Below are 23477 nucleotides of genomic sequence, written 5' to 3' on the forward strand. Positions count from 1 at the left end.
TCAGTCTGCCTGTTCTGCTCCCCACTCTGTCTCTGGTGAATCTTTTCACTTTTCACTGCCCCTGTACCTCTGGCCTGCACCCAGGTCTGTATGCATAAGTAAATAAATCTTTATTAAAAAAAAAAAAGGAATAAGGGCTATATCTTCTTCCTAACTCTAAGTCTCTGAGAGGTCTTCCCTGATCAGCCCATCTTAAAATAGCCTGTTCTATTTCTGAAAAGCATGCTATCAATCATATCATGCTTTATTTTTTTTTCAGGTATTTATTACCCTTTTAAGGTTTATATTTCAATCATCGATTTCTTGTAACATTTTATATTCTAACTTGATTATTTTCCTTATTTCCACTAGTCACTAACTCACTCCTCAAGGCAAGGGCTCTCCTGCTCACTGTTGTGCCTATAGGGTCCACAATAACACCTAATTCAGCGTTGGGACTTTTATGTTTATTGACTGAATAAATGATGTGACTTTTCTCCAGTACTATTGCTAGGCCATTTCATGCATGATAATTTAACCTAATTATTTATTAAATTTTGATGTATAATTTTAAAGACCATCCAAAAATTGAAGCACACTTGTGTTATATTTGTTCCTATATATGAGTATATGTAGTTGTGTGTTATTTCATATATTATTTTTAGGTGTTTATGAGGTTAGATGTGGGTATTTATAATCATCTTTTAATCATAACTATAATACCAAAGTTAGAATTACAATCAATTAGGGCCCTCCCTGGTGGCGCAGCGGATTAAAGCACAGCACTGAGAATCTAAAGCCGCTTCCGCATGAGTTCAATTCCCGCCTGCCCCAGAGGTGACCACATGGCGTGGCAGACCTCTCCTGACCCGCCCACTGCTCCCCTCAGCAGTGTACTTTGTCGATCTGCCTGTTCTGTTCCCCGCTCTGTCTCTGGTGAAGCCTCTCACCGCCCCTGAGCCTCTGGCCTGTACCCCAGTTCTGTATGCATAAATAAATAAATCTTTAAAAAAAAAAAGAATTACAATCAATTAAAACAACTTGAATGGGAGAATTGTCAAATTCATTGTTAATGGTAATGATAAAGATAACAGTAAGTATAGATACCACTTACTGAGCACTTATTAATAGTAGGTATTGAGCTAAATTCTTTGTACATATTTTTTAACCCTTAGCACAGTTATATGAGGTAGGCACTGTCATTATTTGGCAGAAGAAGAAACAGAGGAATCCTCTATGTGGTACATTTTACCCTCCACCCCCAACATAAACATGATTTTCCAGAATCCTTAAAGTGGTAAAAGAAAAAAAAAAAAAGGAAGATCTTATATAATAAAATTATAACAAGAAAAGGTTACAAATAGTGGACGTTTGGGCATTATATTTTTTAGAAAGTTAGGCCTACTGTTTATAATGATCTTAATCTTAAATATAATATCACCTGAAATAGTACAATTAATACCAAAGAACTGTGTAGAGTAGCAGCTCATTCCATGTGATATAAACTGCTGTCTAATTCTTGTGTGTTTAAAGATTTATTTTATAAGAGCTGGTGTATAGACCAGAGATGCCAGGGTGAATACACTGCCCAAGGAAGCAGCGGGCAAGACAGGAGAGGTCCTGTATCATGTGGGTCACCTCCCTGGTTGGGGTTAGAACTCGAACTCATGCTGCAGTGGCTGTTGAAAGCTTTATAGTGCTGAGACTTAACCCCTTGTACCACCAGGGGGGCCCTTTCCAATTTTTAAAAGGCCCATACTATATAAACATACAAAACTCACTAAACTTGTGATTTTAGTTTATGGATGGTAGCATAAAGAGATTACAAAAATTTCCCCATGCAATAAATCCTTGCGATCTGACTCCTGCTGACCTGGTGCCAGTTTCACCTCCTGTACTGCACACCCTTCAACCCCCTTGTACTTTACTGTTCTCAAGGACTAAGAGCTTTGGATCGCTTTACACACTATTTCGTGCATCCTTGCTGGGAGCTGCTGCCCATGTTGTAGCCAGCTTTCCCTTTAAAATACACTGCAAATAACTACATGGCCATGCAGAAATCCTCCAATCAGGCCCACTCTACTTAGAAAAAGTCCAGCTCCCTCCCCCGTGACTTCCCCCAACCCCAGTTTCTCACCCCACTCTTCCCTTGTGTTTTCCAGCAGGCCTGTCTAGCCCTGGATCATTCCTTTTCCTCACAGATTTTTTTTTCTCCCTTCCTTCAGATGTTGACTAAATGTGTCTTTCCACTGACCTGGTCCCCTTTATGTTCTCCCTCTGTATATACCTCCCCCTAGGCTAAAACAAAACTGAGTTTAAATGCCTCATAGAGCAAGTAAGAGATAAATGGTATAAGGCTACTATTGTTAAAAATAAACCACCACCAATTCTATTTAACTGGCTACTCCAAAAGCTTGCAACAATTTTGTCAGGAAAAAGGGTATGGAGAATTGATTTTATATAACTACATAAATGAAAACTTTTCAGCTTACATTTATGGCCTTTCATTTGTTGCATCCTAATGTTCTTGAATTTATTACTGTCTAATGTTGATTCCTATTTTGAAACTATAAGCCTCTGTTTGTCTTTGCCTAGTATGCTGACAGAAGATTTAAGTACAAGTTCTGGAAACGAAGGCAGAGTTTCAGTGAGGGGTGGTTGTAAAGTTTCTTCTTCACTGACAAAATCTTCACAAAGCACATCTGTCAAGGAAACCATGAAAAAACTGATGTCTAACCTAAGGTAAAGATACTGTTACATTTTCATATGCTTTGTTGAACAGTCTCAGCAGTGACAACTCTTGAAAGTTCCCCCCAATGGGTGTCAGTAGCATTCATGAGAATGCTATCCTATCTACACTGATTTAGGTATACCATAGGTTAAATGTTCCTTGAAACAGAACTTCAAGGGACAGAAACTGCCTTAGCTACCAGGTCCAGAAATATGGTGGATGTACTTTTCATCCTTAGATGCGATAAAGAATTCCTGTTGAGTTTGCCATGCTGCTTTTTTTTTTTTTTCCTTACAAAGAACACCATGACTTTAGTTTGGCCCTCTAAACTGTCTTTTAAACATTGTTCTAGTGAACTTGTTGAGGAAGTTTTACTTTTTTGTTCAGTGTGCAGTGATAACATCTAGGCATTGAGGAATTTAGATGTCTAGATTTTAGTCCTCAATGGGTAATGGATGGGAGGTAAGGCACAAGACTTGGTTTGTTGAAACAGAGACCAGTGGTAGAAGGGGCTATGTGATCAAGCCAAGAAGCATGCCTACAAATAGCCAATAGAGGGTATAGGAACAGGAACAGGAACACCACTAGTTAGTGCAGATGATTGATTTGCTGGGGGTTCACAGACTATGAGGGGCCTCTTTAAAAGTTTCCAGACCAACAAAAACATACTTGTCCTAACTGGAATAGTACTTTCCCTTTGGAGAGTTACTTTGACTTTCTGACATTGATAAAACCTTCTTGAAGGGGAGAGTTGGTAAAGAGTAGAAGCAGGTTGCAACAGAAAAAAGTGAAATGGGATAAATGAGAGGGCCCACGTGTGTTTTGTGTGTAAAGGAGACTGCTAAGTCCTCCAAGTTGTGGACTCAACTCTGCAGCTGCGTTGGGCTTAATAGAATGTTCTGTGCCAACTACCAGGGCTGTGAAACTGAGCTCACATGGGCTTCACCTACTGTCTTTTCAGAACAACATTCAGCTACTCATCCTGCCCCAGGAGAAAGGAGGAAACACTCTTGGTTCTGTGTAGATGTGTTCCCATGGTGTTTGCAACAGTACACATTTCACTAATGATATGTGAAATCCAGACACAAGTTGTTGCCCGAGAAATGAAGCCACAGTACTGCTTTTCTGAACTCTAAGTTCTAACCACCAAATCTGCTATAGAGCATGGGTTGGAAAACTTGCCCTCACCTGGGATGGAACAGAAGCAGGCTAGGTTTCAGTGCTCTTCAGTCACTTGCGCAACGAACTGGATGGATATCAGGCTCCTGCTACATGGGATAATCCCTTAAGGAAAGGATTCACCCATGAGTTTCTTGCCTTATTACTTACTCAGCATTCAAGTTGTGTAGCTATAAATTTGATTCCTGGTTTGTATTACTAGTTTTAAAATTCATTTATGGCAATTCATCATGAAGATTTGGTAGCCTACAGTGAGACATACAGGCATGTATCTATATAAACCTAAACGAATATGTGAATATCACTAATATTATACAATGACCACTTGTCCTGTGATTGGGATTTTGTTTCAAGTAAAACAGTCCCTCTTGATTGTAATAGCTATCATTTTTGAACCATTGTTGATTTTTAGACATTCACTGAATGCTTTGTAGTTATTAGTGCCCTATTCACAACACGAGGTTATTAGTATCATTTTTACTTTTTCGTTTTAGTAGGATAAGGAAGCAGAAGCTTAGTTTTAGTTACACAGCTGCTGGGATAGTGGGATAGTGGTTGGTTTAAGTCTGAGTTCCTTAAATCTTACCCTGTTAGCTGTCATTAAATATAGGATAAGAATATTTGCTTGCCTCATCCTTCATGTTTATACATTGAAATTCCCACCACCAGTTTGCCCTGCATCATCACCATAGTCCCTTGTGTTCTTCCCACCCTGCCCTGGTCCTTTTCCTTCCTCCTCCCCTACAGAATATCTCTGATCTATAGTTTCCTGATGATTTTGATTTAAAAAAATGAAGTATTATGTAATAAATATACTTTAAAAATGTATACTATGTGCAGATAAAAATAATATAGAGATAAGGATATGAAAGTATAAATACACTAGCTCCGCATATGTATACTTATGTACACGTTCCCCCTCTCCATATTGTGACACCTGCAGAGAGCTGCCTGGGTGTGTTGCAGAATTTGGACGCAGCACTGTGAACCATTATTTAAATGTGTGTGTGAATAGGGAGCGAGTAACTACAAAACATTATTTTTTTTTCCCTTGGCTAATTTTTGTTCTGCATCTTAAGTGTATTACTGTTTTTAATTTTAATGAGTCATATATGCTCAAAAAGGGGACAATCTGATTGAATGTACTAAGACTTTAAAGCTCATCCACTTTTATAATTTGACATCAGTTGAAAATTAAAATTTCCCAGAAACCATCTCCTTAAAAATATTGTAAAATCTTCAGTGCTTGAAATCATCATACTATTATCAACTGAGCACTCTGAAAGCCAAATGTATTGATAAATCAGCTCTTATCTGTACAGCTTTAATATTTGTGTGACGACTTTTTTTGTTGAAAGATATTCAGTGGAAACAGGATCATGCAGAGCACACGGCTGTACCTGGAGCAAAAGACACACCTCATTTACCCAGTTTTTTTTTTAATGCCTTTAGCAGCATGTAATATATTTTCTCACATATCATCTGTATAAACAGGTTTCTTATCTTCTTTGCTGTAGTTTTTCCGTTTGCTGCACCATTCTCTGTCTAGCCCATGTATTATTCCTTGTATTAACTAGATTTGAATTCCTCAAGGCACAGTGTGTGGGTAGCTCTGTCAGAGGGGAGGCCCTGTCCTCTATATTTTGCCAGATTTGCCTTGCTAGTCACTTGACAGAGCAGCTCGAGACCTTTAGAGTACTGGAATCTCTCTCCTTGATGCACTTCGGACATCACATCATCCTTATCCTCTCCCAAACTGCCAGAGAAAAATCTGCTTAGTTCATGTTAAGAAATTAATAAAAATTAATTCATTCATTGTTCATTAAACATTCATTGTTTTCATCATCTGATTTATATGACTTTTTTGTTTTATGTATGTTAGTAAATTTAATCCCTAAATATGGTAACTTTTATGAAAATGTATTGGATTTCTGTCTGATATATATGTTAGTAGATCTTTAAAGAATACTTTAAATTGAAAAGGATTAGTGTACAAAAGCAGTGAATAGTATTGCTGAGTTTTAAATTACTCTCAAATAATAGGAGGCTATTACATTATTTTACATTAGAGGTAAATAAGCTAACCTGAGACCCAGACTCATCAGTTTCATCAGCTGCCCTAACTGTTGGAGTGGTATCAGATTTCAATCATGTCCAGTAACAATATAAGTAGTGATAATAATATTTGTATTATGCTTTAATTAGGTGGTACAGATACCCTTAGAAGGACTTTACATATTTTAACTCTCTTAAAACTTATGACAACCTTATCAGTAGATATTTTTATTTTCTCCATTTATAGATGAGAAAATTGAGGCACGTAGAGATGAATTAATTTGACTTCATTTATTTTATCTCTGTAAAAGCACAAACATTTGTGTTATCTTAAATTCTCAAACTAGCGGAAATAAGTTTGAAGAGAGAGTCACATGCCATTGTAAGAAAGAGAGAGAGCTCCTTTTACCTAGTTTCTCCCAATGGAAGTGTCTTACAAGCGTGTAGAACAGTATCGTGATTAGGATGTTGGCATCGACGCAGTCAAGTCATACAAATTCTGTCACCATGAGGATTCCTTCTGTTGTCTCTCTGTTGCCACCACCCTACCCCTAGTCTATGTTTTGAGAAACCCTTTGATGCCAATAGTAAAGATATATTATTTTTCAGATATTAACATACATGTTTTCCAAAATATTTACTCCTATGAGACAGGGCTAGTTTTGACAAGTGAGTGTGGCATCTCTTTCCCCAGTGTGTTACCAGCTCTGCTGTGCTTATATTTCCAGGGAGCTTCTTCTGTACTTCTTTCATGAGTGCGAACTACCACCAGAATTTGGCTACACAACTGTGGAGAAACTTATAGCAAGTCTTGAGGTAAGCTGAGTTTTTTGGAATTCGGGGAGAATGAGAAAATAACTTGATTTTAATTGTCAGTGCAGAAAAATGTAGTATAAGCAATGAGAAGGCCCCCAGAGGGTTAAGTAATTGAAGATAGGGGTCATTATACCAAATGAGTGGCTCAGAAGTAAAGATGCACTTAAAACAGTGCAGCCAAAGGCTTATGTAAACTTTGGGGGATTTTTTTTTTTTTTAAAGATTTATTTATTTATTCATACAGAACTGGGGTACAGGCCAGAGGCTCAGGGACGGTGAGAGGCTTCACCAGAGACAGAGTGGGGAGCAGAACAGGCAGATTGACGAAGTACACTGCTGAGCGGAGCAGCGGGCGGGCCAGGAGAGGTCTGGCTCGCCATGTGGTCTCCTCCGGGGCAGGCGGCAGGCGGGAATCGAACTCATGCGGAAGTGGCTTCAGATCCTCAGTGCTGTGCTCCAACCCGCTGCGCCACCAGGGAGGGCCCTAAACTTTGGGGTATTTACAGACAGAAGATTCAGTAACAGAGATCTAGAGAAGTGGAACATAGCCCTTCATTTCCCTTCCCTGCACCAAAAATAGTTTCTGCGCCTTAGCCACACTTTATCAGCTAAGGTAAGGATTGGCACCATGTTAGGTGCCCAGGGTGCTTGTCTTATTAGAATCTCTAAAAGACATCACTGGAAAGAAGAAAACTGTATTTATCAAATTGCTTCTCAGGGACAGGGCCATGTATGATCAGAAGGAAAGAAAACTGATCAGCTACCAGGAACACAGCCAACAATGGGAGTCCCCAAGTGGCTAAGTCACTGCAGGCTGTAGCGCACCTGCCTGAGGTCTGCAGACCTGAGATCCCCAGAGCTACTGCCAGCCTGGAAAAGCAGATCCTGGGGGGTACAGGAGCAGACAGGAGCAGGAGAGGGCTCCTCCTGCACCTTCATGCTTAGTGCTACCTACAGAAAGGCTATCAGTGCGAAAACCCCAGATAGCAAATGGAAGCTTTATCGAATGCTATAATCTCATCCTGGGTGAAATCCTTCATTTTTTCATCTACATTGTTTTCACAATTTCTGCTTCTCACCTAATCCTGTCTCATTGGGCTTCCAACCCCACGGCTTTCTGGGACTGTCTTGTTGGGCCACCAGAAACCACGGTGCTGACAAATGCAGTGGTCACTCATCAGCACTTGGCGACTGTCAGCCTCCTGACCACTCTCTCTTGCCTGTAGCAATTGATTGCATGGTTTCCATGACAACACATTTTCCCATCCTTTGCTTTCTTCCCCTCATCCTTTGTACTAGTAATGTCTTCTCTCTTTGGTTTTTAAATGTTGGCATGTCTGCGGACTCAGTCCTATGAAAAGCTGTTCCTAAGTGACCTCTTCTAGTATCTGACTTTTAATACTACCGCAAATGCCAGACTCCACAGCCTATTCCTCCGGAGTACCATACAAGAATTCAGACTCCAACTGACCTTCTTAACAGCCTTTTGAAAATTCCTTATTTATCATTTATTTTTCTTTTTCTGTGATGTTTTTCATTTACATATTTTTTAAGACTCTATTGATTATTAAGATGTCTTAATCTTTTCTGGAATAAGACAAGTTTTACATTACTTAATTAATTTAATTAGAGCCAGGCTTAAAAGACTAAGATTATCACTGTTGGCCATTTCTAGGCTTTGATGTGTTTTTATGCCAGATACTTGCATGTTATAACTCTGTTGTAGACAGCTCATTTTCTAAAAGTTAATATCCTGTTCCTTTATCATTTATAAAAAACAGCTGGAACAATACCCAGAGCAGACAAACAAAAGGCTGAAAATGTGTTTCAACCAGGTAAGCTTCCTTTCAGTTTAGTCATTTATATTCTAAATGATCCTGTATTCCAAAGGAGAAATAATATAAATTTCCAAATGTTAGGTTTGGAAGGAAATCAAATTTGCATTCACTTTTCAAGACTTAGATTAATGTGTAGCATATCAGATGTCACAAAGCAACATCTTTTTGAATTTTAAAATGCAAATGTTTCCACAGTAATAAAACCTATGAAACACTTGGAATAGGACTACGTTTTGAATAGGAAACCTGACAGTCTGAGTCTTTAAGAAATAGATTCACTGATTCTTGAGACACTGGATTTTTATTTTTTAAATTTTGTATATGTTTTACCTCATTCTTCCTTTCTGTACATTGCATTCTTTCTCCTCTCAGGTGTAACCCCTCATACTTCCCACCACCAATTCACCTGTAGACTGTCACCACAGCCCCTTGTGTAAGAACATATTCCCTGCTTTGTTTTGATCCGTCTTCTACTCCCTCCCCTGCAAAGGAGACACTGGATTTTTAAACTGAAACAATTTTTAGCTTAAGATTTTTAATTATTTTGGACCATTAGATAGCATTCTGCCTCTTAAAATTTAATAACAGGTTTTTAACTTTTTGATTTTTTTCATAATACAAATAGTTATAAAAATAATGATTATTAGTAAGCAGAAGTAAAAAGAATTGTGTCTGTAGCCCCAAACTATTCCAAGATCACTACTTTCAATAGCTTGGCATTGTTCATTACAGCTGTCTTCCACTCTAGATAGAGTTGTTTTTTTATAGTCTTCAAATAATGCTGTGTATCTAGTTCTCAAAGACTTCCTGGGGGGAAATGTCCATAGAGTCTTTTAGCTCTACTAGAAAAATACCACAAAAAATGAAAAGCTTGCAGCTCCCTTATTTCACACTCAGGGAAGCGAGACTGACACTTCCGAGCTGACATAGGCTTTGTTTGGGAGCCAAGAGGGCCATGAGGTTCCCAAACTCATCTCAGAGGCTACAGCCATCTAGAACTTTCATGGCACCTGGATCAGTGTTTATGCTCACAGCCATCTTTGGGAAAGCTATCATCACGACAGACCCCTCGACAAAAACTAGGAGGTGAATGGAATCCCCTGGAGCTGTGCAAAAGTACAACTAAGAGTCACTGCCTCATCTCTTTTGGAGGTAATAAAGTACATTTAAATATTCTTGTTTTATAAGTAAAGTAGAATTGTAAATTCCAGAAAGACACATGACTAGGCAAATTTAAGATGAAAACTAGAACCTGACCAGATTTCTTTTTACAAAAGCTCTAGCTTGTAGGATTCCAGTTTCAGGTTGTACCTGAATTTAACACTGTGGCCGTACATTTGCCTGTGATGTTTCTGACTGGCCCTCACCTGTGGGGGTGAACACAGGTGCCAGATGGGGTGAACACGTGTTGTGGTTCTTAGTTCCCCATCACTGTTCACTTGGAATCTCTATTTTCTGAATAATGTTTTGTTGAAAAAGCAGTAACTGAACATTTTACATTTGAAGACTTGTCAACATTTCCTAACTAGAGTAAAAGGTAATGTTTACTTCCCACATTCCTTGACCCTATTTTAGCATAAATTTTATTTTCATTAGTTAATGTAAAACTGTTTGATTGAGAGCTGTTAGAGTCAGGCATCTGGGTAGTCCTTTCACGTACATCACCTTAACTGTTGTAACCATTGTGCGGGTTGGTGGCATTACCCAGCTTAGTAATGAGGAAATGGGGGTTCAGAAAGAAAATGTTCCCATGTCATGATGCAAAAGAGTAGCAGAGTCATGATGCAAAAGAGTAGCAGAGTCAAGATTGGACTCAGATTTGTTCGAAGCTCTTTTCACTGTACTACTTTCTTCCTTCTAATTGTTAACCCAGAATGTAGAACTTCATTCCTGTGATAGTTTCCACTAGCTGCTTGCAGTACAGCTACGATACAGGTGCTCAGCTTGTCGGTATAAAGGAATTGCTTTTACTACAGGCCTTGACAGTACGTGATGATTCATATATATCACATAATGAGGCAGTGATATACTTTTGCGCAACTCCAGGGGGTGCTATTCACTTCCTAGTCTTGTAGGGGGATGTGTCATGATAATAGCTTTCCCAAAGATGACCTTAAGTATAAACACAGATAAGATGCTAGAGTATGTTCCAGTAGTGGAGCTAATATACAAGATTGAGCAAATACAGCAAAGATGTCAGTGAGGACCTAAGACCTCACTGATCCATATATGACCTCAGATATATATGTGGAGATGCTGACGATGAACTATGGGGTGTGATATGGTAGGCAGCTTACTAAGTGACCCACCAAGAAAAATCTCAACTGGAATTCTGTGGCATCCAGCTTGAAGAATTTAGTCAGGCTCTTGGATCTTCCTACAAATTTTCATCTGATGATGAGGGTACCCTAGTTAAATGCTTGCACTGTAAAACATAGAAATTTACTAAGCAGTTAGAGAGTCTTCCATCTCCTTTTATCCATGCTTATATATATATCCTTTCATGTATAAGTGCTTTTTTTTTTTTTTTCAATGTGACACTATCAATAACAGAACCACGTTGTTGAGTCTTAGAGGCCAGACTGAGCAAAATGTCTTTGCAGAGTGAGGAATGTTAGCATAGAAAGGAGTGGAATCCACATAAGGTCCAGGTAGAATTCAGAAAATCAAAGGAGTTAGAAATAGTTCAGACACCCTGTGTTGCCACTAAAACAGCTACAGGGCAGGCACAGCACAATTGGAATAATCACATCCCCGACAATACACCTGCTCAGTCTTAAGGGTTTTATCTGTGACTGGTAACGTTAGGTGAGTGGTTATCAGAGCTATCCTTGAAATCCATGTGAAGGACAAATGTATAAACTTTATTTGAGCTATATACTTTTAATTGAGAGAATCTCATCAAAGCCCAGAAGGGCCCTTGATACATCACAGACCTTCTCCCCGCTCCTCCCTGTCCAACCACATAGTTCGCATAACCACTGATAGAGTAGAAGGTGAGTTGTGGCGCACTGGAGTCACATTCAACGAGACCTGAGCTAACCATCTTTTATTCTTTCCTCTCACCAGCCATCCACACCATCCAAAATGGAGTTGTACTGACCTACTTAAAATGTTCGTCCTCTGAGCTCTTCCTCAGAATTCTAAGCTTCCCTCAGAACACTTAATCACTCTCTTTACCCACAGTCGGCCCCCTGAAATCCCACCCACCAGAAGCCAAGCCTGGCCGGTGCTCTCTTCTCCATCAAATTTTTCAGCCTCTCCGTGTGAAATTAGCCTTCACCTTTCTGTGTTCTGAGAGATTCTTAAAACTCTTATTTTCTGTGTACTGTGGTGTTTTATTTTCCTCTCAATTATGTTATTGAACCCTAGAAGTTAATAATCCTCTCATCACTGTATCTAAGCAGCATCAGTGTCTTGTAATGCATCTGAATCATCTGTTTGTGCATTGAACCAGAGGTGACAGTTTTTGCTAGAGTGCCCCCACGGAAGCATTCACCTGCGTGACTCTGTCAGCAGGGTACAACTTCTCTAGACCTCATAGGCCTGCCTCACTTTGCAAACTTGTTAGGATTCTGCTAGAACTACAACTTTAAAATTCAAGGCAGAAAATTAAAATCTCAGTTGAATATCCTTTCTTTCAAATTCTAATTTTGTTCTGAATTAATGGAGTTTGGGAAGAATACCATTTTTGATCTGCCACAAATAACGTCTACAAGAGTAGGTTTAACCAGCAGAACTAAGCCTCTCATCTTGTTACAATTCTCTACTCACATTAATTAAAATGTTAATACAATTTGAAGTCCTTTTACATTGAGCTTTAAAAGTTGTCAAAATTGCTCCCTTTTATAGAAACTTCCTGAAGGTATTAGCCTGAGAAAAGAAAATAAGTCAGGAAACTGATAGTGTTTGAAAAAAGTATAGTTTGCTGGTTGCAAAATAGTGAACTTGGAGAGACTGAGTATGATTTTGTATGTAGTGTGCTGTGCAGTCATTTTTAACTTCAAGGTTTATTAATGTTCTCTTTTGGATTTCTTATTTTGAGATAATTATAGAATCACAAAAATTTATAAAATAATACCAAGGTCTTATATCTCCTACACCCAGTTTTCCTCAGTGCTTATGTCTTACATGGTTATGTATCTATGAAATGAAAATGGATAGAACTTACATCTCTTTTTGTTATCTATTAAATTTGTATAACCACCACCAAAATCACATAACAGAATTCCCACTACCACAGAGGTCTCCCTTGAATTAGAGAGATGTTCAAAAGTGAATTACTTCCAAGCTCTCAGAAGTGAATTACCTCTAAGCTCTCAGAATATAACCTGGATATCAGATCTGGATTGGCCCATGTGTCTAAAATTCCCTTGTTGTGAAACCTGCACATCTGTTCTCTTAATTCCCTTCTTCTTAGTGCTATCTGCACCAGGCATTGGAAATCCAGAGTGAACAGACCTTACTTTTTTTTTTTTTTTTACAATGAGATTGCATGTTGAGGGAGAGATAACGCATAAATAAAACATATGTAATATAACATAATCATAGGTAACTAAACACAAACATTCTAAACCCCAGAAACCACTAACCTGTTCTCCATCTCTGTCATTGTATCACCCAAGAACATTAAGGTAGTAGAATCATGTAGTACATGTCACCTTATGACCAGAATTACTCTGTCTACAGAAAACCCTTTGCTCCATTCAGGTATTACCAGGTATGTCCCTTGTTACTGCTCAGGTGCCCAACTGTTGTTTTTCCAAGTTGTGTTGCTTTGAATATTTTATATTTCATATTGTGTTGATTTGTTTTATTTGGGGCTGCCTTTTCTTTTCTTTTTTTTTTTTTTTAAAGGTTTTCTGGCTGTTGTTCAGGATGGCAAAGTGGTAGAATTTTAATGTTCTCTGACACTGAGAACTCTGCTGACACCTGAGCTGTTTGTGATCCTGTCCTTACTCCAGATGTGTACACTTATTTAAGCTACTCCATTTCCGACCATGGGAGACTCACACCCTGGGTTTCACTGAGGCTCCATGGGAAGCACCTATAAAGCTTCCTGGAGTACGTAGCCTTAGTTGTAAGGCAACAGATTCTTGTGGGTTGAATTAGAGAGATGTTCAAAAGTGAATTACCTCCAAGCTCTCAGAAGTGAATTACCTCCAAGCTCTCAGAATGTAACCTGGATATTAGGTCTGGATTGGCCCATGTGTCTGAAATTCCCTTGTTGTGAAACCTGCACATCTGTTCTCTTAATTCCCTGCTTCTTAGTGCTATCTGCACCAGGCATTGGAAATACAGAGTGAACAGACCTTACTTTTTTTTTTTTCTTGCAATGAGATTGCATGTTGAGGGAGAGATAACACATAAATAAAACATATGTAATATAACATAATCATAGGTAACTAAATACATAAATAGTATATCATGAAGCTGCCATAAACTGTGTTAGGGAGACTACTTCAGAGATAGTAAGCAAGGAATAATTGAGCCCTGTTTGAACACAGAACCCAGGCAAGAAGTGGATTTATCTAGACCTGCGATTGAATTTATTGATGAGAGAAAGCAATAAGGGTGAAGGGCTTGAGGCAGGAATGAATCTGTTGTATACACCTGAAGTGTAAAGGCTAGAACTCAGGAAATTAAGAAAGATAAAGCTGAACCAGCCAACAATTTTGTAGGCTAATTGCTGGTGCCTTACTTGGGCTTCTAGGCAACTTAAGACTTTAAAAATAAATATTTATTTAGTAACCTACAAACTTCACAATCATTCTCTTTTGTAGACAGCAGTGTGTGTGTGTGGAGGGGGGATCACCCTATGGTGTGATATTTGGGTCCTGTTCCCAAATACTCATCAATTACTAGCACATCAAATGTATAAGTAATTGCTAGGTAAGTTACTGACTTAAATCCAAGACAAGAGTTTGAAACTGTTTAGTTTAATGGAGAATTCACACCTTCCTCTCAAGCATAATAATTTCTGTTTCTTACTTGCACTCTATACCATAAAATACAATATTTATACAAGTGTATTATCTCATTCTGTAGACTAGAAGCTGCTTTAAGGGAAAAATCTAAGCCTTAACTATCTTTTTATCCCTCTAATTGAATTCAATATCTTGAATTTAGGAAGTAGTTAATGAATCTCTACTAAACAGCACTTAAGGTATTAGGACTTTTGGGGGTGGGGGGGGTGGTTTTGTTTCAAGGGTCTTATAGAAAGTAGAAATGCATGAACTCAGTAGTGAGTGCTTATGTGAGCAATGCCTGTGAAGGGCCCCTAGGTATTAGTGATTGTGGTAGAGGGGAGGAAGGGACATGGGGGAGATGAATCCAAATGGCACAATGTACAATTTTCCTAGCAACCCAGTCATTTAGAATGCAGAAATCTCCTTAGTCCAAAAATATTCAAATGTTGATCAGAACAGAATTTGCCATGTATCTCTTTTGTCAGAATATTCCCTGTCCCTCTTGAACTATAGATAAAAGCATTTGATGTCTTTCTAAAATTAAAGTATTTGGCCTCTCCATTACCTCTTCTGCTCTGTGATTACCTTAGGTGCAACATGAGCAAGTCTCTAGAATTAGTAAACAATCAAGTCTCTAGAACTAGCAGCGATCATATGTATAAGCATATAATCATACTACTCTGCAGCAGGGTTAGGAGCCTGAAGAGAGTGACAGAGTAAGAATTCCTCCAACTTTAGCTTCTGTGCTTTCGAGACGCTACAGGTCTGAGTTATAAATAACATGACATCACCTTCCAAGAAAGTTTTGGTTAATCAGCCACAATGCCATTGACTATAGTTATAGGTAGAGAGAAGGTCATAGGCTCCTGGGCCCCGTGTGCCTTCAGTAGTCTGGCATCACTGGGGGAGAACACAGTCAAGCATTACTGTGTTCCTTCTTCATTCCCAGAGCAAGGGTATTCAAGCTTTCCTTGTACCTTTCTTACCTTCATATTATAGCTACTGGACTGTTGAGTACTCTTCCTCAGACTTTAAGTTACTTAAGAGTATCAACATGCCTTAAATTTAGATCAACAATCATACATAAGTATAGGGTTACTGTTACCTGTGTGCAGAATTAGAATATGACATTATTTTCTGGTGTCGGGAGGGAAGATAATAGGGAAAGCAATATTTAGACTATATCTAAAACTTACTAAAAACATTTCCAGATCCAGAATGTTTGCATGGTCCAGTATGAAACAAAACTGAAGAGAAAAATGCAGTCTATTATCTGTGATGCAAATAGAAAAACATTGATTGATAAAGTATCTCTGAGTCAATGTGAAGAAAAAAGAAAAGCTACTGAAGAGAAACTGAATAATCTTCGTGTTAAACTCTCATTATTATTGCAGAAACTTGAGCTGGTAAGTAGTGAACTTTTATTTGCCTATCGGTAATATACTTTTTAGAGTGATCTCAACCTGTTTCCTCTTCTGACATTGTCAACCACTTACTGACCATGTTCAAGTGACTTAAACTGGCTTGTCCTTGCTCTTTATGTAAAATTATTGAAATCATATATATATGGACTTTGAAAGTAAATGTTACGTTTTTAAATGATCTCTTTATAAAAGAAAGGTCTGTTATTTTTTTCTTAGCAAAATCAGAATCCTTGCTGTGCTGGCAGAACAGTGTGATTGCCCTCAGTCTTTTCGGTAATGTTTCCAGACTAGGGAGCTTCTGATAAACATCTCACTGAAATACAGCTATGGAAAAACTAAAGTTTGCTCTCAGAAAATTTCACCAGTTCATTGCCAGCAACAGGGAGCCAAAACATGTATTTCTTATGCGTGACAAATATTTTAATGTGTCATAATAAAAAGGGTGAAACCTGAGATGTCTGACTCATTGTTGGGGCAGGACAGGGAGAAGGTCAAGGGAAGCAGAGCTCAGGTCACTCTGACTAGAATAGCTGCCCCCATCTGGCTGCTACCAAGTCGCTGGACTCCAGCAGACCCTCCTGCCCACCCTCACATGCCACCAAGTTAATAATACAAACAAAAGGAAAGGCACAGCACCCCAATTTGAAACCAAAACAATATGTGCACTGAGGAGACAGAGACATCAGAACACAAGATGGAAAAACTAAAAGAGAAGAATGGAAGTCCAGAGACCTGGAGAAAGTATGCAGACTCGGAATACCCAACAGGCACAGAAGGCCTGCGACTGCAAATAAACCCAGCAAGGCAGGTGCAGGATCACAGAAAAGAGGTCCAAGAACAAAAAGAACTCTTTGCTAAAGAGATCAAAGACTTAAAAAAAAACATGCACATCCAAAAAGACATTGAATGAAGGGAAGACAATTATCTAAAGCTTATTAAATAGACTTAAACTGTCAGAGAATTTTGGAATTGAAGATACAAACAACCCAGATGGAAGGAGAAAGAAAAATACGATTTAGGAAGAGGGTATCAGACTTCGTGAAAAGAGGAAGCATAAGAATGATGGATACTTGGAAGATAAAGAGAGAAGGGAGCAGAGAACCTATTTAAAGATACAATGCTGAGCCCTTCCTAACCTAAGAAGCTGAAGACGCACCCAGATTTCTAAATGCAAAACAACCTTCACTAAGACACAGCATTATTACATTATCAAAGTCAACAATAATGAAAATACATTAAAGGCTGCTAGGGGAAAAGAATGTAATATAGAAAGGCACCTCAATTAGATTGTCATCAGGTTTCTGAGCAGATTTACTCAAGATGTAAAGAGAGTAGAGTGACATATTTACCATTCTATAAAAACTGCCAGCTAAGATTACTTTATCATGCAATATTAGCACTGAAATATGACAGAGAAGTACTAATGGAAATGTTTTCAGGCAACAGAATATGTTTATCTTTATTCTCATGCATAATAAAAAGAAAGAGACTTTCAATTTCAGAGGAGAGGTAGAAGAGGTCAGGAATCACCCTGTAGCAATGTAGGTTGAAAACCTTCATTTTTTTCCCTCATTTTCCTTCCTTTACTTTCACATAGAACACTTCTGACATTTCTGATCAACACATGTATAGGCTGACTTTTTCCCCACACCAAGAAATTTTGCTTAAGTATATAACCGAAGTGAGGATCCCTCCCCACTTGAGTGGCTTAGGCGACAACTAAAATGTTGAATTTTAAAATTAAAGGGAACAGTTATGCTGTTCTCACATGATGGTAACTATGTTTCTATTAATAATACTGAACAACCCCTTGAGTTTATTGCAGTACAAGTGGGATTTGAGTTCTCTATTTGGTTCTTGTGACTGTAAAGGGTGGCAAATATTTTAATGTCTCAAAATAAAATGGATGAAACCTGTCATGTAGTAGAGTTTCAGCAATGATTGTTGTTTCACTAACAAGGAGCACTGGAAAGGCCAAAGAAATTCTATATATTGGAAATCAGATACCCCTATCAAAAGTTCATAAATCTAGATCAAAATATGTGGCTACCCCCAACGCAGAAGCCTTTATGTCCTTATGGTTACCAACTTAGAGTTCATTATCTTTATGTCTAATGCTATTCATTACTTTATTAGTTCAATAATTAAATTTTGTAAACTGTATCTTTTGTGATGGCTCATTTCACTCCACGTTATGCCTGCAAGATTTATTCTTGTGATTGTATATACTGTATTGTGTTACATTTCATTGTCCTGCTGTACTCCATTGTATGAATGTACCAACTGCATTAGCCTTTATGAATGGACATTTGGGTGTTATTCAGTTTTGAGTCTTTTGAATAAGATTGTTAAAAATATATCTTAAAAATAACTCCATTGGTTTTCCTAATAGCAATTATCACTAGGAAAAGCACAAAAAGAGATATAATAATTTACTGTTCTGTGCCAGTCCCCCTGGGTATCTCCACAGCAGCCAGGGCAATTATACTCATTTGACTTGCTTTAGTCACAGAGTTCAATGAGGAGGAGAAGGGCTTTACCCTATAGATTAGGAGATTCTGCACCTAGTGACGTTGAAGTGGTATTCAAGGGCTCCTGCCAGCATATATTTACTGTTCATCCCCCACTTGAGTTTTCCATTTCAACTGTCACTGACTGTAGAGTGACTGCAGTGAATTGAGCAGAAATGTGAGATGAGGTGGAACCAAAGCAGATGCAGTGGGAAAGGCATGAGAAGAGACTGAGCTGAAACAACTTGTAGTGCTCGCATGAGGTCCAGTCGGCCAGGCGAAGAACAGTAACCAAAGGATTAGACTATGCTCAGTAGGCTACGAGTGGCCAGTATTAGGGCATTCTTCAAGGTTAGTGAGTATTTTGGAAATCTACATAAATATCAGTATTGTAGAAATCTGTCTGAAGGAACAGGGTCCTTGTCACAAAGCTGGGACTATTTACAATTACAGCTGTTGGAAGACAGAAAATCCAGGACAAAGGGAGCAAAGCAAAAGTACATTTGATATAATTGGGTTAGGATTGAGAAACTAGGATGGTGGTGCCAGAACCATAATTAAAATTCTGTTGTCTGTCAACTCAGTTGCAGAACTAGTTGATCCCATAGTTGTACCTGAAAGTGTGAGAGTTTTACTAGTAAAGAAGAAGTATTTGTCCAGTTGCTCTTTGGATCAAGAAGTCCAAGAACAGAGATTCTACATCAAAAGAGATCCTGGGGAAGGAAAGAAAAGGTGAAAGATCAAGATGGAAAACCAGAGTGGTGGAAAAGTAGTGCAAACAGGAGAAAGAGAAAAGTCTAAATTTGCCTACTCATCTTGTTTTTTTCTGTAAGAGAGAAGATTCATGCATTAAAAAAAAAGGAAGATGAGAGTTTATTACAAAAAAGGATGAGATGGGGAGGCACTTTAGGAATATCCTGACAAGTAGTTAAATAGAGGGGGATAAAACAGTTGAACTAGCCCTCCTAAAGAGGAAAAATGATCTAAGATGCTAACCACTTTGAGCATAGGATGAGATTAGATGCAAAAATATTTTGAAAGGTTAAAAGCATTATTCAAATACAGGGTACCTTGTGTGGCTGCATGAATGCTAGGGAAGACGATTAGGAAGCGACCCAGATTGCAAGAATGAGCCCTATAGCTTCTTCTCCTGGTACAATTGTTGCTTCTCTTTTCCAGGGTGTTCCAGAAGGAAATCTGGAGCAGATTGACAGTTATTTAGAATCTTTGCTTCAAGAAGATAATTTTCTTCTCCAGATCACTTTAAGTAAAATGAAGAGAGGTATAGAACATAGTTTCCCTTTAGGAAAAAAAAAAAGTACTTCTCAAAAGTAAAAGTGAGATAAGACAGTCTTTATTTAAATGATAATAAGTAAAAGGAAGATATTTGGAAAAAAAGAATATCCCCTTGTATTTGCTATTATAAAGTTCTTCCTATTTAACACTCAGAAAATTGTATACTTCAGAAATGGAGACTGATACACAACTTATATAGTTTCCAGTCCTGTTACCTAATTCTTCTTGTTTTCTCAGACACCACTTCTAGTTTTCTGATTCCCATGTGAGCTACTATGTTATTTAGGCTTACATTTTATTTTCACTCAAGACTGTAAAAATTGGAAAACAGTGGTTTTCAAAATTAACATACAGAGAACTAGAAAATCACCTCTCAAAGTTTGAAAAAGAAAGGCTTTATGCCATTTCTTTATTGTAGCCAGTATTCAGTAAAGCAGAAAACATGACAACAAAAAAAAGTTTTCTGATAAGTTTATGTAATGTTATTACTGATTTATAGTAAAAACTAATCTTCTAAGCATAACATGAATACATATTATACATATGTAAGAATTTTGTATTTACATTTTCTTTGATAAATATTTTGTTTAGAAATGTCTGCAACATTGGATAATTACAATAAAGCATTTAATATTTGTGGAATTGTGTAATTTTAATTTTATGTATATGCACATAGTACAAAATTCAAAACATATGAAATGGAATATGAAGAAAATTCTTCACCCCCTTCTTGTTTTTACTACTTACTCTTCTCGAGAGGTACACTTTTATCATTTACTTGTGAGTTCATCGAAAAACAAAGAACATAAAATATATAAATCATTGGAATAGGTGTATATATTGATGTAATAGTACCCAGAAGATGCTGCTGCTTTTCCCACTTAATATACTTCAAGATCTCTCCATGCCAGGACCAGTATGTGAAACACCCTCATCTGAAATTACTGCTACTTACTGCATTCTATGCACACACTAAAATATATGTAACTATTCCTCTACTGATGGACATTTAGATTTTCCCCATCCTTTTAAATTTACTTGTAAAATGTGTTTATTTCACACATTTGCAGTTATATCTGCTAAACAAATCTCAGGATTTGCTAGGTGAGAGGGCATATGCATTTCGTTATTAATAGATACTGTCTTGTAATACTCCATAAAAATTTTGTTAGTATACGATTCCACATCAATATCCAAATGTTTACTTCCTCATGGATTCCCTATGAGTTATCAAACTTTCTTATGTTGCTCATCAAATGGATGAAAAATAGCTTATAGCTTCAATGTTCATTATAAGTATGGTTAAAAATGTTCTCATGTTTAAAATTGGACTATATCCATTTTTCTGTTTGGTGGTGTTTTCTTACTGATTTATAAGAACTATTTATAAATAGTGGGAAATTATGGGAAATTATCTTTTTATATGATATGTATTACATATCATAAAAATATTTTCCAATATTTTATATATCTTTTTATAGTGATTTTAATAATTATTGTAAAGTATTTTATTCATCCAGAATTATTTTGATATAAGGAGTAGTTAGAAATCTAGCACATGTATGTTTCGATATGGTCATAGAATTATCCCACAGTTATTAACTGAAAGATCAATCATTATATTACGGATCTACAATGCCACCTAAATGCATATTAAAATTCTATTTGTATCTGGCCCCTATTGTTTTGGCAGGCCTCAATTTTTTTCCAGGATTTTCCTGCATCTCTTTGCATGTTTAATTCTCATTCAAACTTAGAATTAGTTATTTTAGTCACTACCCATCCCTCAAATTTCCTTTGTATTTTGTTGGGTTTATTGTGATACTAGACATTAATAAAAAGAGAATGCCTTTTTAAAATATTGTTTTCCTACCCAAGACCAAAATATACCTTTCTATATGTTTATATCTTCATTGTTGACCTATATTTGCATTTAAAATTTATCTTCAAATACACTTAGTACATTCTAGTTATATATTTTATAAATGTTTAGACTTATTCTTTGACCTGTTGTAAATGAAAGCTTTTCCCCATTTTTATCTTATGATTTTTGGATACCAATATTATATTCAATATAAGGCTATCACACTATAATAGTCTTAAAGTTTTTTTTTTAATCTGCAAGTAGCACATATACAAATTATTAAAAAAAAAAAACTAATTTATGTGAGAAAACACAGTTTCTGGATCTCAGGCCCTTGTATTCTTGATTTATCCAAACTTTTACTTCTTCAAGAGATTTTATTGTCCCCTTGAAAGCTTTCATTACCTCGTCCTGCCATAATCAGTATCTACTTCTCCTTTGATCTAAAAAGTGGTTACAAATAAATAGTGTTGATGAGAAAAGTCAGTGCCTCTGAGCATCCCTCTACCAGACATCTAGAAATTCTCTGAAATGGGCCTCCATAGAGAATGGCCTTTGCACATTTTTACAGGATAGTCTCCATATTTCCTAGCTGAATAATTCCTAGGACAGAGTCCTCATTATCTTGACTTCTTCCTTTCTGCTCTGCATAAGAAATCTATGACCTTATTTCTTTGACCTGTCATTTAATGTTATGAACTAGAAATCTTCCATGGAAAGTCTATATTGATATGTTTGAAAGTAAATTAATCATAGTTACCCTGACCACCTCAACTTCCTGTCAAGGCAGTCATTAGACCCCATTCACTTCAACTCTTGGGCTTTAAACAGCCAATTCTTGGGCTTTAAACAGAACTAAGGAATAGTGACTTAAAAAACTGAACCAACATGGGAGTTGGGAAAAAATTGGAGTAAGATTAGGAGAGGAGAACCATACTTAGGACCAGATGACCCATGTGTATGGAAATACTGTATTTCTGTTCTTCCTAAGCATAGTTGGTAGCAAACTGACAATCACACTGGACAAAGGATTGTCCACTACTGACAGTCTTCAGGCCCATTGGCTCATTTTTCAAATTCATTGACAATGGGAACTTGGCTGGAACAAGATTAGCCCAGGGTGTGGAGTGGGATAAAACTAGCAGGCAGAGGGCATGGGTAGCTAAAGACATGAGAAACAAAAGACAGGTAGAGAGGGGAACAGCAACAACAATGCCGGAAGCTACAACCCAAAGAACACACTTTCTAGCCTCTCACTTCTCTCTCTTACTACTAGTTACCTTTTCTCTACCCATACTCTCTCCTATCTGTGAATCTCTTATAATCTAACAATATTCAGAATGTGTAATTTTCCTGTGGTTAAAGAAAATATTCTTCTAAATATATCTCCAAAATACTCAAGTGTAAGACGGCAAATACATTTGATACAGTTTTACGGATAAGGAAACCAAGACTGTAGAATTTAAATAACAGTTCACTGTAGTTAATAAGTAGTGAACAAAGTCAAGAACATAGGCTGATTGCAGCTCATAGTTCTTTGTTTCAGACGCCAGTGTACCTGTCAATGATTTAGTACAGCAAAGCAAGGACTACTCTCTAAAATACTGCTTCTGGGTTCTCCTTGGTGGTGCAACGGGTTAAAACACAGCACTGTGAAGCTATCAGCAGCCCCTTTCGGCATGAGTTTGATCCCTGGCCAGGGAGGTGACCCACATGGCACACAGCCCACTGCTCTCCTCAGCAGTGTATCTCACTTGGTCTGTTCTGTGCCTACCCTAGTGAATCCTCTCACTTCCCATGCCTCTGGCCTGTACCC

At 37.6% G+C, this 23477-nt stretch overlaps 1 protein-coding gene across 1 annotated transcript in view; it reads left to right on the plus strand.

Annotated features, from left to right (window-relative positions):
- MORC1 (MORC family CW-type zinc finger 1) overlaps window positions 1–23477 on the plus strand; it is a 193226-nt gene that overhangs the window by 161489 nt on the left and 8260 nt on the right. Inside the window, exons 27-31 of the mRNA XM_004675468.1 lie at window positions 2575–2721; window positions 6673–6760; window positions 8542–8595; window positions 15779–15973; window positions 19681–19783. Coding sequence (XP_004675525.1) covers window positions 2575–2721; window positions 6673–6760; window positions 8542–8595; window positions 15779–15973; window positions 19681–19783 — 587 coding nt within the window. The remainder of the gene's footprint in view (window positions 1–2574; window positions 2722–6672; window positions 6761–8541; window positions 8596–15778; window positions 15974–19680; window positions 19784–23477) is intronic.

The sequence above is a fragment of the Condylura cristata genome, unplaced genomic scaffold (assembly GCF_000260355.1).
Source record: "Condylura cristata isolate star-nosed mole 26May11 unplaced genomic scaffold, ConCri1.0 scaffold00003, whole genome shotgun sequence".
Lineage (NCBI taxonomy): Eukaryota > Metazoa > Chordata > Mammalia > Eulipotyphla > Talpidae > Condylura > Condylura cristata.